Source organism: Psammomys obesus, unplaced genomic scaffold, assembly GCF_907164565.1.
Source record: "Psammomys obesus unplaced genomic scaffold, mPsaObe1.curated_primary_1811, whole genome shotgun sequence".
Classification (NCBI taxonomy): Eukaryota; Metazoa; Chordata; class Mammalia; order Rodentia; family Muridae; genus Psammomys; species Psammomys obesus.
The window spans coordinates 21,207,885-21,225,925 of NW_026596079.1; the positions used below are offsets into that span (position 1 = coordinate 21,207,885).

The window sequence follows — 18,041 nt, forward strand, 5'->3', positions numbered from 1 at the left end:
GCGATACTGCATATCCACCACCTCCAGGAAGTTTCTCCTGACCTCTTTATGTCACATGATGGAAACGTTGCACCCACTGGCCAACACTTACCAGTTTCTCCCTCCCCTCAGCAACTGATAACAATCATGAAACTGTTACTGTGAGTTTGACGTCTTAGAGTCTTCATATAAGTTGAATCATGTAGCATTGGTCCTTCTACTTCTGACTTATTTTACTTAGCTGATTTTTTAAAGCTGAATAACATTCAATTACACACACACACACACACACACACACACACACACACACACACACCATATCACATTACCTTTTCCTTATAGGAAACCTCACATTTGCTGATTTCAAGTACATAATTAAGTCAGTGGAAACCAAATGCAAATGATACTGACACAATAATATGCATACTAATGGAAGCCAATGGAAAGTTCAGAAATAGATGTACCCATTTAGAGTCAATTGATCTTTGACAAGGATGTCAAGAGCAAAAGACATATGGGGAAATCATAGTCACTTCAATAAATGGTGCTGGGAAAACTAAATATTCATATGCAAAAGAAAAAATCGGTTTCTTATCTCAAACTACATAGAAAAAAATCAACTCAACTGTAGATTTAAAATGTATTTTAACATAAAATCTGAAATCAAGAAATTCCTAGAAGAGCACCATCTTGACATTGGGCTTAACAATAACTTATTAGATATGACACAAAAAGTGCAAACAACAAAAAGCAAAAAGATAAACAGGATTACAGCAAACTATAGAACTTCTGTCTGGCAAAGCAAACAACAAAAATGAAGCCCACAGAATGTGGTGAAAGATTTGAAAACCACATGTCTGATTCAGAATTCAGAATATCAAGGAGGTCCTACATCTCAGTAACAACAACAATACACACACACATACACACCTTGGTTAGAATACACACTATGGACCCAAAGAGACACTTATCAGAAGACACACAAATAAACAATAGATAGGTCTGTGTAAAAACAGCTCATCACTAATCCTTGGGGAAGTGCAAATCATATAAATGTTTTATTTTCTCACCTCCTTTGGATGACTATTATTAAAAAGTACAAAATAAAAATGCTATTTTTTTTATTATTTTATTGACTTTTTGGGGAATCTCACATCATGCACCCTCCTTGTACTCACTTCACAGTCGTCCCATGTCCAAACCTCTTCCCCCATGACCTCCCCCAAAAATGAAGAAGAGAATTTAAAGAAAAGAGAATTTAAAAACAAAGTCCATTTTATGTGGTCCACACACTACTCCCTGGAGCATGGTCAACTTCTTAGAGGCCAGTCCTCTATGGAAGGTTAGTCTTTCTCCATCTGCACCTCTGCCAGAAGCCATCAACTGCAGAATCTCCAGCTGTGGTGAGGAGTGGGGCCAGCTCACCCCACCCATACCACTGCTAGCATTGCCTGGAGGCTTGTGAGGCATGGAGCCAGTTCAGCAAGGCCCACAGACATCAATATGGCCTCAGGTGGCAGCCCAGACCACAGACATGGACCACGGATGGCATGGCCTTTAGTGGTAACACAGGCCACAGACATCAACTTGGCCCTTGACTGTATCAGGACCACTAACCTACTCATGGCCCTTAGTAGCTGTACAGAAGCATGGGCCTCAGCATGGCCCTAGGTGGCTATACATGCCACTCACATCACCATGCCTACCCCATACACACCAACACCACTACCACCACCACCCTCAACCCCGCGGTAAAGCCCGAGGACATCACCAAGTCATCATTCAGCGACATAGACTTCATATGTCCACATGGATCTCAGCCTGGGGTAGTAGAACAGACCACAGTCACCAATATGGTGACTGTGGAATTCCTCCTGTGGAATTATGGACCACAGTGGTTCTTCAAGGAAGGACCTTGAAACTGCCCCATCTCAAGCCTCCATCATTACCCAGAGCCAGGGACATCTCAAAGCCACTGAAGGTCAACTCAGGTGGTGGAATGCAGAGTTAGCCTGTCCACTATTCTGTGTGCTCTCACCACACAAGAGAGAGCACTGGGGAGACCTAGGGAGCATTGAGAGTCTTGGGATTAGTTACAGACATAATTGGGATAGATACTTTGACATTTGGTAAAAAAAAAAAAAAAAAAAAAGACACAAAGATCAAGGGGTGACTGCTGACATCAGATGTGGTTCTAACTCCATGATGAAGAAAAGGGAAACAAATAGGTAAAAATAAAACCATACTTCAATGAGGACACAAGACTTTAGTTTCGGGAAGACACAGTAGTTTCTCAGAGGTTGCTTTCCAGTCTTCCCTAATGTGACCAATCATAGCAATAATGTGACTTGGTAAAATTGGAAGGCCTAAAGAGGCTTCAAGTAGACCTGGTTCCCCAGAGGTGCAAGAGGGGACAATGAGTGTGAGGAAAGGAAATATTAAATGAGTGCTTTAAAGAGGACCAGGAAGGAAGGAGGGTATGGGCCAGGAGCCACCAAAGGTGGTTGGGTTCTGGTTTCTGAGCCTCTCCCTGACCCCACAGAGAACTCTTTGCTCTCTGCAAGCCCCTTAGGCTTACTTCAGCAAATTGAATGTTAATAAAACTAAAAGTGTACTTCCTGTTTCACTGAATACACACGCCTGAATACTCAATAGTCGTGTGTAGCTGGTGGCTACCATGATAGATAGCACATGTCCAGGGTGTTCCCCCAACTGCCAAAAGCTCTATCGGTCAGTACTTCCTATAGCAAATGCGCTGTTAAACACACAATGCCTGACTTCTAGCAGCTCAGCCTCTGCCTTTTTGATGTTGTGATGATGCAGAAATGTTGTACCTCAGTAGAAACAATGGGTGCTCTACATTGTCCTGTTGCTAAATTATGGTGTTAAGTAGGATACGTATATTCAGTGCGCTGTGGACTTGATATTTAAGGGGAAGGGTGGGTTTATCAATATTTAATCCTTTGTGAGTTAAGGAGTACAGGTACATGACACCTCCAGAGATTGTCCCACTCCCACTTAGTTAGCCAGCTGGCCCCTACCCCAAGGAGTCCTTCAGCAGCTAAAGATGCTGGATAGCTGTCGTCCTTGGGGTCTTAATGCTGGCTGCATAAGCAGGCTCAACACTTCCAGGCTCAGGGCCATTGTTAAAGAAACTGACAGGTGACAGATGGCCCTTAAAAGCAAAGTCTCCAGAAGGAGACACGGCATCTCACAGAGAATGAGGTCTGAGAAGCTTCCAGGGCAAGAATGCCAAAAATATGTGATGCAGGCGTGCAGGTGACGGGCAAGCCAAGGATGGCTTGTGGGCACCACACATAAATAATTCTAAAGGCATAAACGTTTATCTGATGTGAGAATGAGAAAGGAAAACCCCTTCAAGTGCACACATGTAGCTGGCTAGAACACAACACAATATGAAGATATTGTAACTATAAAGGAGAGCCGGTGGCTCTTCCTCCATTCACCATCATCCTTCCAAACAACACGGACTAACCATTGAGCTGCAAAATGAAACTTATTCTGTATGTGTGCGAGACCTGCAGGGATAAAGTCAGGGCCATGGGTATTACTCTGAACTCCATCTAGCAGTTAAGAAGTTCAGCATATTCAGGTGGCTCAGCTGGTCGTTCTCACTTCATCCCCTCCAGCTAGTAGGCAAAATTCACTGTGTGCTCCCGAGTGGCGGTCTAGAAATGTAAAGGCAACAAATTTCCATCTTAGTCTCTCTTTTTCTAGAACAGTGCCCACCTCCAGGCTAACAAACCTCCTGTCTCTCAGAGCCCTCATTTGTTAAATGCACTCAGAGGGGTATCTTTGATATAAAGCCCATGAACAATGCTTTAGAAAAATAGGTTTTTAAGAGACCTTGCCTTGGATACCAGTCACTGTAGGTCATTTTTCCTGGACAGCTTCTCTCTGGAAACTCCATATGAAGACTTTCATAAACTAGACAATAAAAACAAAGTCTATTTCCCATGCTATTGACTCAGGACATGGTGCCCCCATGCCTGTATATGCAGGGCTTCCAAATGAAGCATGGAAGCTGAGGCTCCCTCCAGCTGTACCTGGAGCTCCTTCCAGATTGCGCACAATCAGGTTCTCTAAGATGTTGCAGAGAGGGCTGAGCTGAGGCTTTCTACTTCTCAGCAAAATCATTTCTGGAAGTGGTGGGTGTGGGAGCTAAAGAAAATTAGGGTCCTTCCTATTGGAGGCTACCCTAGCATGGAAATGTGGACATCTTCCCTAAACTCTTATCCACAAAGTACATCTTTTGTTTCCTCCTGCATCAGATATTTCTTTTTTTATTGTGACCAAATAGCAACTAAAAATGGTTTATTTTGTCTCACAGTTTGAGAGCACAGAGTACATCATGAGGGTAGAGCATGATGACAAGAGCATGAGGTAGCTGATCACAAATGTCCTTAATTAGGAAGTCACATGACAACTTACTCCTGTACTTTCTGTCACTCAATCTCATCTAATAGTGAAAGAAAATGGTGGTGCCTTGGGTCCCACAGCAAAGTGAGCACATACTTATGGATAGTATTAGCTCACTTTCTGTTGCAATCTTCCTTGGATCTCTATTAATTGTTGTGAATCATCTCCTCCAACCAATACTCATTCCAGGTCACAAATTCTATAAGTTTACAAATGTCAGCTTTGTAACTTTAGGCATTAGTCAGTCGAAACAAAACACAAGCTGAGGGACTGTTATGTGAAATACATTTTGGATGTTTCTTAGAATTTGTGACAGAGAAATTCATTATGTTGTTTGTATATCTTATCCACATAACCTAAATGGAGTTCCATACAATAATTTTGTTCATGAAACAATTTAATGATCACAATATAAAATTTTCTCCTGGTGGCATCATGTCAGTGCTCACAAAGTTGAGTCTGGATACAGAGTGTTCAGCCCTCAGTTGGTCTGGGGGAAAACAGTAGTAGAAATTCATTTTCCTTCAGGTCTAGAAGCTGGAAGTCCAGGTTGGGATAGTCATTTCTGACAATGCTCCCCTTGATTGTTTAGAACCTTCCTGCAGGTCCTCACACAGCCTCCTTTTTTGAACACATCTGGAGACAGGGCCAATTCCCACCTGTGTCTTCTTAGGAGGCCACTAATCATGTGGACAGGGGTCCCATTCTCTATGACCACATTTACCACATTAGCTCCTACGGTGGTGAAGACTTCAGCATCTGAGTCAAGGATGGGGCACAGTCATTCACTCATTCACCACTTTGCCCAGAGAAGACCTGAACAGCCTCATAGCACACTGTCTGGCACAAGCCACCTGTGAGGCTCCTCCCTTCCCCTTGGCAGTGCTAGGGAACTTTGCTTACATTCTCACAGATGCTGCCTTCCTTTACACACAGAGGGACTAGCTGGCACTTCAGCGAATACAAAAGGGTTTCTTCTAACTTGAGTTCTTCTTCACACACTTTAGCTGATTTAATTGGTTAGGTTTCTTTCTTTCTTTCTTTTTAAGGCCCAGACATATGCGATTTATATATATTTTTCGAGGATGAAAATTTGATTGTTTTTCATAGTAGTGATCCCAGACGTGCTCACAACATGTTCTTGTTGTCCATCGCCATGCACAGAAGTTTACAAGCATCTCTCCGACTGACAGTCTGCCCTGGCATCTCCCAGCTGTGGGGATTCCAGTTTGCAAGACACCTCCGATTCACAACAACACACTCAGGAGTTTTGCAAACATGTAATTTTACCTCTTCTCTTTCTCTACTTTTTATGAGTCCCTGGGAAAACATATTTTGCTTAGCTAAAGTTTGCTTGAGGTTGCTGAATATCTTTCAAAAGGTCCGCTTACCCACATGGAGTTAGAGTGTTCGGGTTTTTTATTATTATTATTGTCATAATTGGTAAGTTACACGAGTCTACAGAGACTGAGGATTAAGGTCAAATTTTTTTCTGGATTTCTAGAGAAGGTTTAATGAAGAAATTCTGCTCACCCAGCCCCAGTGGTTGATGGAAATGTGAAAACACAAAGCTTGCAAAGAAGACAAGGCTGCTACAGGCACCTCATGCTGACCTGTGGGCCTGACGGGAAGGAGTAGGACAGGCAGCAGGAGAAAGGATGAGTGTGCACTTCTCTATTTTCATGCCGCCTGGCAGCCAGGGACATGGAATTTTGCTACCAAGCATGCTGGCTCCTTAAGAATGAACTTGATTTCTAAATGCTAAAAGTACTTGCAGCCTTGGGCCAACCTTAAAAAATTTAGACACTCTTGCCCCTGGAGAATATGACCAATTGCATTCGTTAAATGTTAAATTAGAAACAGACTATGGTGTTCATACATAGCCTGGAAGGCATTCACACTCTTTGGGAATGTGGGCCTATTCCATGGCCTCCCCTAGGGTGGCATGAGAGAATTAAAGGCTCCAGGATGTAGGTTTGTACCCAGTCAAATCATCAAGTGAGGTGTGCCTTCTCCCCACTGTGCTTGGCACTCTCTTTTGTTGCTGGACTCCTGCCCTCCTGCCTACTATACCATGAGCTCCTCGGGGCAGGCTGGAAATTCACTATTTAGCTCAGGTTAGCCTCCAATTAACTCATGATCCCAGACTTGAAAGTGCTGGTCATCTTTGGCATTAGACAAACCAAGAATTGAATGAATATGGAGGCTAAACTTATAATATGATCTTGAGGAAATTATCAACCTGCCCCAATATCCAAATTTCATAATCTGCTTTCTACAATGAGGAAGCCACCCATTGGCCACCCACCTGCAGTATTGGCATGTCACGTTCAGAGCCAGCATTGTGTCATGAGCCTCCCATTTCTTCCCACACATAATGCTAATACTAGTTGAGATTATGCTTGTAAATGTAAAGCATAAGAGTGAGACATGCCAGCTGGGCGGTAATAGCACTCAACTTTAATCACAGCAGAGTAGTCAGGTGGATCTCTGAGTTCGAGACCAGTTTGGCCCACAGAGAGAGTTCCAGGATAACCAAGGCTATACAGAGAAATCTTATCTCAAAAAAAAGGGGGGGGATAATGAGGCATGCCAAATGAGTGTTTACTGAGCAGTAAACATTAGCAATTGTTAGGGTCCTAAAACATAACTCAAATGAAAGTATGAACGGCTGAAAAGTAGCTTGACCCACATCATTTTAAAGAAAACAAAATATAGTATCAAAGATACCTGATGACTTAGTTCCGTTGAAATATGAGGAACAGACTTAATAAGAGTTGTTTGCTGGTCTGTGGAGAGAAAGAAGTATGGGGAAAAAATGGGAGACTCATATCAAAATGCTAGCTCTGAATTTGGCATGCCAAAATACCAGAGGTAGGTGGTCAATGGGTGGCATCCTCTGAGCCCATGCATGTTCAGAAATCAAGACTGAAGAAAGAGATGACAGTAGAAGAATTTTAAAAAATAAAAGTAAATGTGGGAAAGAGAAAGCCAGTCATTGTAAGAGCTGGTTGCTCAGGTGATCATGTGTGGCTCATTTCCCCCAGGAACAGACCTGATTTTGATTGGCATTGCCATACATGGAGATGTTCTCAAAGATCTCTTTGGAAATTGTATTCTCTGCACACTGTGGCACATGGTAAATGGTAAAAGGAACAATTAGCTTCAGAGGGCAATTTTCTAGGGCTTTGAACTATTATGAAATGAGACTATCTATTAGGTTAACTCTTGTTTAGCTATGGCGAAGAATGTCAAATGAATGAAAGAAACCCACGGATGACCTGAAGTCCCTTTACCTTTTCCTTTCAGTTTCCTTCTCTGTCTATATCTGATGTTCTGGAGTTTCCCCCCTTCTCAAGTGTGATAAAAAGAATATGGATTCTGTGGGCTTATAGAACCAGGTTGAACTTCTGGACTGTACATATGGGTTCCTGGACATCTAGTTGATTGCACGTAGACTTTTTAATTAGGTGAAGTCCAAAATACCATGTTCAAAAAGGTGTCATAGGAACAGATGCATTGGTGTGAGCTTTCATGTGTGAGGATCACGTTTCACTCTGTGCACTGCTTCTGAAAGTTGGGGGCGTGAATGGTCATGGGCAAGTGAGTAAAGGAATGGAGGACATCCAGTCATCTTCACTTGACTAATACCAGGAACCAGTCAAAAGTTGGCTCCAAATTGCCACCCTGTTCATTCTCCTGTGTTACGCTCATCTCTATGGCTCTCAAAATGTCAAGGTATTGAGGTCTCAACATCTCAAGATCTCTCAATACTGCAAACTTTCTGGAAGATGCAGTCTTGGGTCACTTTCCCCACCATATTCAGATGAAAGAAATTTTAAAAGCAATGAAGCAACTAATCAGCTATTCCCAGCTGAGGGGAAGGAAGATCCTGGATCACCCCTCTCCCCCAGCTGTTTGATACTTGTCAGTGTTTATTTGTTTCTGAGTTGTCTGTGGACTACTGGGCCTCACTGGGGTAAACAATTGGGGTCAACAGAAGTTTTAAAAGATCCAGCCTGTGGCTTCTTCTTCTGTTCCTTTCCTTCCCTCCTCTCTCCTTCTCACTCCTTCCTCTCTCTTCCCTCCACTCTCCCTCCTTCTTCCAACTTCTTCCTTTCCTCCTTTCCCCTCTCCCTCTCTCCATGGTTTGCATTGTGGCATCTGTTGGGAGATGCTAATTACAGCAATTAAGTAAAATGAGTATGTAATATTGCTTAGCAACACAGTTACCTAATATGTAATTTTCCTAATTTGGCTGAATCTGTGTGCTGCAACTGTTGTTGCGTTAATTAAGGATATTAATAATAATATTTGTACAAGGAACATTTTATGGAACATTCTATAACACCCATCTGGAATTAAAATAGTATATAAGTATTGCTTGTGAGACAGTCTTTTGCTTCCTTGTTTGTTTTTCTCAAAAAGCAGTCAGACTAGTCTGACTGAAATAAATGTGTAGCCTAGAATATCTCTTATTGGTTGAGGGAGTGGAATTTGTCATGCTCTCCTGCAAGAACAACTATTCGAAAGCAAGTTCCCCTAAATATGGAACACAAGGGTGGACCTGAAAGTGGTCATATCATGCAGCTGGTCTAAGTGTCATGTAAGCTACACTTTGGGCAAGTGAAGTAGTGTGTGTGTGTGTGTGTGTGTGTGTGTGTGTGTGTGTGTGTGTGTGTCTTAGTACGTATGCATACAGGCATACAAGAATATGTGAGTAGTTGACTGTGAAAGACAAAGGTGGACATCCACTGTCTCCTTGATTGCACTACACTTTGTTTTTTGAGGCAGTGTCTCTTACTGAGCCTGGATCTCAGGCGTGCAGCTACAGTGGCTAGCCAGCAAGCTGCAGGGCTTCTCCTGTCTCCACCTCTCCAGTGGTGAGACTACAGACATGCAATATAGTCCTTGATCTTTACATGCGTCCCGGAGGCTCCAACTCAGGTCCTGCTGCTTGCACAGCAACTACTTTACTCACTAGTGACTGACTAATTGCCTCAGTCCTGGGTTATAGGACATAATTTTAAGATATCTATTTAAATTTCTTAGAGTCCCATTCTCTATATATTTCTATATATCAATGAGTGAAAGATCTTAATGACTTTCATGTTTTTGGAAAAAAAAAAAACACACATTAACTTCTACCCCTATGCCAATTGAAATGACAATTTTAATTCCCTAAGCCAGCAGGCTACTACTAAAAACACCAGTTGCTAAGGTAAAGACAGGCGTCTCTGTCTGACATCCTCGGGAGCTAATTTATTCTCATTTAACATTAAGTCCACAATCCCTATTCAGTTAGTACAAAGCCAAGTCCTGCAGATTGCCGTTTGCTATTTCTGCTTTGAGTTGTTGAGGGGCTGGGGCCAGGCGAAGTGGTGTATAGCTGTTGCCTTATGCCACAACTTATGTGGTGGCTTCTTGATAATCTGGATCTTTGTTTAGTCATTCAGTTAGTAAATATTTACTGAAGTCTGCTCTCCACTGGAACTGTTCTGGGTGCTAAGGATTCAACAGGAAATGGCCACTTAAACAGTCGTCTCCTGCTCTAACTTACATTATAATGATAATGATGGCGTCCTAGTTAGGGTTATGATTTCGGTGATGAAGCACCATGACTAAAGACACTCAGGGAGGAAAGGGCTTATTTCACTTACACTTCCACAGCACTGTTCAACTTTGAAGAGAGTCAGGACAGGAGCTCAAACAGGGCAGGACCCTGGAGGCAGGAGCTGATAAAGAGACCATGCAGGAGTGCTGCTTACTGGCTTGCTCATCATGTCCTTCTCATCCTGCTTTTTAAGAGAGTCCAAAACCACCAGCCCAGGAGTAACAACACCCACAATGGGCTGAGTCCTCCCCTATCAGTCACTAATTAAGAAAATATCCCCACAGCTAGATCTTATGGAGGCATTTACTTAATTAAGGTTTCCTCCTTTCAGATAACTGTAACTTAGGTCAAATTGACACAAAGCTAGCCAGCACAGACAGCCACTAGGATATAGTCTGTACTAACCCAGGCTACATGCAATATTCACATATCACCTTATTTAATCATCACATGAAGTATGGATATTATTATCATTGCTGTGGAGGTGAGGGAATGAAAACTGAGATGAGTTTTTAAAATGAGCCAGATAGTAAGCAGCAGATCCATGGTTTAAATCCATGTGACCAAATCTCTCCACTCAGCTTCTTCCTTCCTATGGCTTCAGTCTCTTACCCTTCCTCATAGTGTTATATTGTCCTATTCAGTTTGTGTTGTTGTTGCTTGGTTGATTGGTTGGTTGGCTTATTATTCATATTCTAACTAATAAAATGTAAAATACTGCAGGAGGCTGTGGTTTGGCTTCCAACCATGGGAATACACATCTGCAGTTTATAAACAAGGAACAAAATCATCTCTGGGTTGCTCAGTTTCAGATGAGTCTTGGAAATTGTGTGTGAATGGCAGCTGAAAGCCTGTCTTAGGATGCCAGTGTGTTTTCCTTACTGGAAAGGAAGAAAAGGAAAGTTACCTTTTTAGGATAAAGCATTTCCTTGGTTGCTAAAGTTTAGTTCCTGTTACAAATAAGAGACAGATGGTCATATTTTTAAGGATACACAAATAACCTAAAATGTAAATTAATTGAAAGACAAATAATAGCTATTTCTGGGTCCCCCCTGAGACTACAGAACAGGAAAAAGTATCTTTGGGAAGAATCTTGGGAGCTGTATAAAAATGCTATTCCTGGCAGAATGGGAAAAAAAAAATCTCAGGCAGATGTCAGCCCTACCTTTTCAGTGTCCAAATAATGGCTTTGTGTTCACTGTCATTTACTTGGCACTCAAGTCCCCAATTTTAGCTAAGGATGGTCTACAAATAAGGACCCCAGTAGGAAACTCTACTAGGTGAAAATTTTCAAAACATTTCAAAATAGGCCAATTGTGTACATACGTAGTTTTCATTGCAAAATTCAACTTGAATTTGAAAAACACTTTGAAAAGCATGCATCCATGCTGGTATCCAACCCACATTTGTCATGTATCAAGAAGAGTGTTGAGATCATTGGATCACTGAGGCATCAGAGCAGGCTCCCTCTCTGGTGAGTGAGTTAAGAGATGGTGATCATGAAACAGTAAATAGCCATAATAATGGCTTGGTAATAATACCCGAGGTAGCAGAGGTGGTCTTATCTCAAGAGGAGGTAGTATGTTTAGCTGTGAGCTCCACTGTCAAGACAACTTTGTAGGCTGGCGAAATGGCTCAGTGGGTAAGAGCACCTGTTATGAAAGCAGGAGGACTGAGTCAGATTGTCAGCACCCTGTAAAAAGACAGGGGTGGCCTTGTAACACACCTGTGCTCCCAGTACTGTGATGGACAGAGACAAGACACTCTCCAGAGCTTGCTCGGCAGCCAGTCTAGCTGAATGAACTCCATATTCCCAAAGATCCTGTCTCAAGAGAATAACGTAGAGAATAATAGGGGAAGACACTGTGCCATTCTCTGGCTTTTGTGGGTGTACACCCAAATACAAACATACATGCACACACACACACACACACACCAGACAACTTTGTTTCCCCAAACCATGTTTGTCCAGCAGTTGTCAGCTTTGGTACATAAGCAACAGTGCTTACCAAGAGAGCGTCCTCTAGCTGCTACAGCTTTGCTGGGAGCTTTCCTACCTCATCTGAGTTACCACGGGGAAATCCTACAATCCCAGTGTTGCCTCCCCTAAATGAGCCAAAATCCAGAGAGGGCATCCACGAAATCATAGACTCAGGTGCTTGGGGCTGCTGCAGTTCTGGTGTGGTCCAATCAGCGTAGCGAGCACGGGCTGTCACCTGCTTGATTCCAGTCTCGCAGTTTCACTTCACACAGTGCTGTTGGCAGCTTTGACTGAGCACCCAGCGCTGAGAACCTTCCATGGCCTTGCTGTGAGTACCTTTTGGGCAAGAACTTGAATTGCTTTGAAGCAGGGTGCTCTTTGAGAAGCGTCACTTCTGGGCTCGCTTTGTAAGCTTTCTCACATTCAAGTTCAAGTCAGCATCACTGACAGCTGAAGATGCAGAGTTGTTGCTTTCTTTATCTGTCCATCTCACAGACATCTAAAGAGCAAGTGGCATTGTCTTTGGCATTATTAGAAGGCCTTTCCTCATCTGGAAGTTCTTTGAACATCATTTGATTCCATTTAAATTTCTCTCCTTTGGGTAGACACAGCCCCCTTTGGAGAAACTGGTGTTCCTCAACTTAGAACCAAATTATGAGTCTGTCAAGGACACATGACCTTTCTCTACATAAGTCCCACCTCAGGATATGTTGAATTTGGGTTAGTTGTAAGACATTGAACAGGCTGCCCCAAGGAGACAGAGTGATTCTTCACCACTCAACCTACCCTAGCTCACACTGTCCATTTCTCATCTGTTGGAGAAACATATTTCCTGAGAATAGAGGCTGGACCGGGAATAAAGAGACTATGTGGATCACGATGAGGAAAGGCCTGTTCTCTCCAACTGTTGCTCATCAAGGCTTGAAACTTGAGTTGGCTATGTGTAAAGTAGAAGTTGAAGTGCTATAGACTGGATAGCTTAGGAATTCATTTCTTTCTCTATTGAAAGCTAAGATGTTCAAGAGCAGTTTGTTGGTTTCCTTGTGAAAGCTGTCTTCCTAGCTTGCAGATCACTGCCTACATCTGTTCTCTCATTGAGCGCAGCATATAGAGATGTCTAAAGACACTACATTTTTGGATGAAACTCCCACCTTTACCACGACAGTTAACATCTTTATAGGAGTTATGTCCAAATACTGCCATATTAAGGATTAGGCTTCAGTATATGAATTTGAAGAGGAAATTGAGAAAGGCTAATAACCTTTCCAAGTTGTATAAATATTGATTAGATATGTTACCTAGTGATTGATGAAATCTTTATCAATTGATGGGATGGATAAATTTGCAAGTTTTGTTTGGTGTTCATTTGGAAGGATGAGAGAAGGGACTTGAACAGAGCAGAAAGTTCCTCTGTGGTCCCTCAGAAGATGCTTGAATCCAAAAGACTACTATTAGTTCACCCTACAGGGTCCAGCTTCTTGCCTGTGTTTGCTGGGGCCCAGCTGATTAGTATAAGATACTAACGAAGCTATACATATAGTTTCACCTTGTGTGGATAGCTAACTGTTGTGTAACCATAGCTTGCATCTACTGTGTTATTCTCACACTTGGACAGTTCAAAGTAACCCCATGCACAAGCAAACACAGAGGACACAGCTGAGGAATTTTATATCCCATCTCTGAATTACCACGAAGAAACACGCAAAACCCTGACAACATGCTGAACCTGAGGGTCTACATTTTCCGTGCAAAGTCCTAATTCTAGCAATTGAAAGATCTGGGCTCATTTCAGTCTCAAGGCTTTTTAAGTTGTGTAGCATATGTTTCTTGGGGAAAAAAAAATCTAATTTCAAAAAGATAAATATTTTTCAAAGATAAATATATTACCTGTAAAATTGCTTGGCATTTTAATAGACTTGTTTCTAGACTTTCTTGGCAGATGGATGTGTGTTAAATTGAGAACTTTACAAAAAAAATAAATGTCTTTCCCCATACTGACACATAATATTTATGAAAATAACCTGGAGGATATATGTAATACTCCACCCAGAAAATTTGCACACATGTACACAGTAGATGCCTGTATTCCCAGTGGATTCAATTTGGGGAAAGTGTTCTTCTATAGCCAGTATACACACTAGGTAACAGAAATAGGTATTTGTTTGTATCTCATTATTTTAAGACAATATTCTACCAAGATTGGCTTACTTTAAAAAATCTGCACAATCTGCATGTGTGTTCTCCCTTGGATGGAAGACCTCTTAGACTTTAATATAAATATTACATAATTCACACTTGGGCTTTCCTTTTTTCTTTTCCTTCAGCAAAAGTTCCATGGTGAGACAAATACTAATGCCAATAGCCACATCTCTGAATCTGTCTTCCATCACTATTTCCCCCACAGAGTACTTCTGGTACACGGCCTGGGCTGACTTGGTTCAGGGCTCGTTCACACCTGTTACATTCTATTGGCAGTTTTATGCCTTCAACCTCAGAGATATTTCCTAAGTACATTTTCTAATTATAATTGATTTCAATGTTAGACTCTCCTTAAAAAAAAAAATATATATATTGGTTTGAGATACACTTCATGGTTGTGAAGAAAATCTGTCCTGTGATTCTCTGCTAGCACCTTAGCATCTTGTGTTCTGATGAAAGTCTTTGCATTTTCTGGCTTTCAAAAGCATCATCCCAGTTCTGCTATCCCTTTCATCCTCACATAGCCCCCCTCTCAGCTGTACATTGTTCTTACTCTGCTTCTGCCTCTATAATACAGTACCACCAGCCACTGATTATGACAGAATTGAGGTCACTCATGAAAATTGTTTAGGAACTAGAAAATGAAAACAACTTAGGGCAGTCCAGGTCTAAAGGAATCAATTGTTATTGGGTACTGACCATAGCATACAATACACTGAACCACTGAGCTAAACACTTTAAAAAAAAAATATTAAATATAACCCTAGTCCTATGGGGCAGAAATTAAACTTGTAAGTGTGAAGAATCAGAATGTTTATTGAGTATGAGCCATATGTTGGTTTCTGAGCAAGAAACAGTATATAAGTAGTGTTATTTAATCTTCCCAACACTGCCTTATGAGGTAATGATTCTCTAAAACTTTTTAACATGTGGCATGTAAAATCAGCGGGGTTCTGCCACAGTATTTTACGCCTCTTAAACCTATGCTCCCTGTTCAACTCAACTTGCAGCCTGGCATTTGTGCTCAACTAATCTTGATATTAAGATGTGAAGAGAGAATAGATTAATTTATGTCTTAAGGAAATTGAAAGCTAAACAACTTTGGATATGAAAACACCTTGAAAAGCCAGGTGTGGCAGCACAAGCTTTCAACTCCAGCACTTGAGGAAGGAGGACGGAGAGTATTCGTAGCCAGCCATCCTGGCCTTCTTAGGGAGTTTCAGGGGAGTGAAAGACCCTGCCTCAAAATTAAAAGATGGACAGTACCTTAGGAACAACATCTGAGGTTGAGTTCTGATCTGTGCGCGTGCGCGCACACACACACACACACACACACACACACACCACCTTGAGCATTTAAACCACCATGTACTTTATTGTCTCTCATATATGTAAAGCTATATCTACCTATGTATTAAAAGATACTTTTCTGATGAATTTTTACCTCAGTCCCTTTAACTCCCATACTGGAATTTAGAAAAATGTGTTCTCTAGTCTTTGGTATCACTGTAGTTTGAATCTGCAGCAGCATCGAAGTACTTCTGCTCATTTCTCACTCTAAAATGGCCTCCTCCCGGCAGAACAAACTGGATTCTGCAGATAAATGTTAAATCCCTACGTGCAACCACATGCGCAGCCAATTCCCTTCATGCGTGTTAAAGGCTCCCTACCTACCTTCAGACTTGGAATGGTATGGAATGAACCTCACTGTAAACAGACTTCCCAATCATTTTTTTCCCTCAAAATGGCTTGGCAAAGTATTCCTCCCATCAATCTCCAGCTTTGTAAATGAAAGAAAGTGACTCAGAGTTATACACACTTCTTACTAGGAATTCCACAGGATATAGTATGTTTTCCTCCACTGATGATTTTATTCTCTATTACTTAGTTTTAGGGGGTGTGGGGGCTTTTCAGATTTCCTTACAGGTTTTAACCCTTAAGGTAACAAACTCTTTCTCTAAGAAAATAACTCACCCAACAGGTGGCACCTGGCATTTTTCTAGCGAACAGTAGAGTGTCTCTTTCCATATTAAAAGATGAGGATGAAAATGCAAATATCCCGAAGAGAAATAACATTTATAAAATTACAACATGCTGCCCTGCAAATGATTGATAGGAGAGCCACTCCGAAGAGGAGGCTGAAATGTCAAGCAGGAGAGAACATGTTTCCAGGCGACGAGTGAAAAGCAGGAGCCAGTGGTGGTACTCAGACTGCTTTGATTTTTCACATTTTAAGTCTGGCCTTCCAGGGAATTATTTACTATAAAAGTCACATTTCATGCCAAGGGGAAGCTCTAAAGTCCGTGTGAAAATCTTGTGTAGTTGAAAAACAATGCTGCTGAGAATTCCCATGAAAACCCACCAAAGGGCAGCCCTTTACCATTTCCTCAGAAGTCTAACATTTCTAGTTCTCTCTCTGGCTTGAACAGATAAACAGATTGCTGCTTCTTCAGTGGAGTCCTCAGTTGTCTGCTTGTCTGTAGGGCCTGTCTGCATCACTTTATGCATGCCCAGAGGCATGCTCTGCATAGCCAGCTCCTGCCAGCTATGAGATGCAACAAATTGAATCTCATACCCATTTAGTACAATAGATGCATTTTCCTTTCTTATGCCCGGGCAGGAACATGCAAATATGTGGGGATGGAACTGGACAGGAGAGAATTTTTACACAGAATTTCAGTCCTTTTTTTCTCACTCATTCATCTATTTATTTATTTACTAAATAAAGACAGTTGGATTTGCACACATTATGTCATATTATTCAAATCTTCTGCCTAGTTAACAATGCACAATTCTTAGAAAACAGAAGGTGGTAGGAAACCACTGAAGAGTAGTGGACATCTTTGATGTGAGATCACAGTAGTGAGAGTAGGGCGTCAGTGGGGCTTTTACTAGTTGAAGTGCCAGGTGGGTGTTTTTAAGTCCATTTTGATGCTAATCTTTCTCCCTCTCTCCTCTTGCTCTCTTTTCCTCTTTCCCCCACACCCTCCTCTCTAGGCTGGTCCATTCAGGTCCAGGGAAAGGCTCACCCCAGGCTGCTATGGATCTGTCCTTTGCCACACGAACTGGTACCAAGCAAGGAATTGAAACACATCTCTTCAGGGCTGAGATCAACAGGGACCTCTCCCACTGGACAAGGAGCATCGTGCAGGGGTGCCACAATTCAGCTGAGCTCATTGTGGAAATCACCACTGGTGAGTGCTCCTGCCTATGAGCTACCGGTGTCCACAGTCACTCAAATACAAGAAAGGTGAATCCGCTACTGTACTGGCCTCAAAACTGTTTCTATTACTGGCCTTTTGGGGTATGTAACATTCTAGAGTTAAACCTAAATGCTTCTCAGTTAGGCATTGTTTGACCTTCTAAAATGTAACTAGAGGCTTTTGTTGCATACAAGCTTGTCTTATCTTCATTAAAGAGAAGCTGCTAATTAGGATGATCATTTTCCACCCTCCTCCTCATAACCCCATGGATGGCTTCCCAAAGGAAGGGAATTTGGGGGATATGAACTGGTTAGGCTATTGGTTATAAACAACAGAAACTGAATCTAAGTGACTTATCACAGAACAGTATCGGTGGTAAAATGAGCTCCAAACTGGGGGCTCAGTCCGTGAGAAACGACAGGAAAGAAAGGCATCTGAGTAGAGGGAAGCAGAGCAGAAGGAAAGTTCTGGAAGAACCCCAGCAGAGCGCTCTCTATCCCTGGCGTGAATGAAGGGGTAGAGACAGGTTGGAAGGAGTCCTCTGTCGGAGAGTGCTCCCCAAAATGACTAAGAAGAGATGTGTGTGTGTGTGTGTGTGTGTGTGTGTGTGTGTGTGTGTGTGTGT

At 42.0% G+C, this 18,041-nt stretch overlaps 1 protein-coding gene across 1 annotated transcript in view; it reads left to right on the plus strand.

The window, feature by feature from the left end:
- Positions 1-18,041, plus strand: part of Sntb1 (syntrophin beta 1) — a 246,996-nt gene that overhangs the window by 216,929 nt on the left and 12,026 nt on the right. Inside the window, exon 5 of the mRNA XM_055626379.1 lies at positions 17,211-17,407. Within this exon, the coding sequence (XP_055482354.1) occupies positions 17,211-17,407 (197 nt within the window). The remainder of the gene's footprint in view (positions 1-17,210; positions 17,408-18,041) is intronic.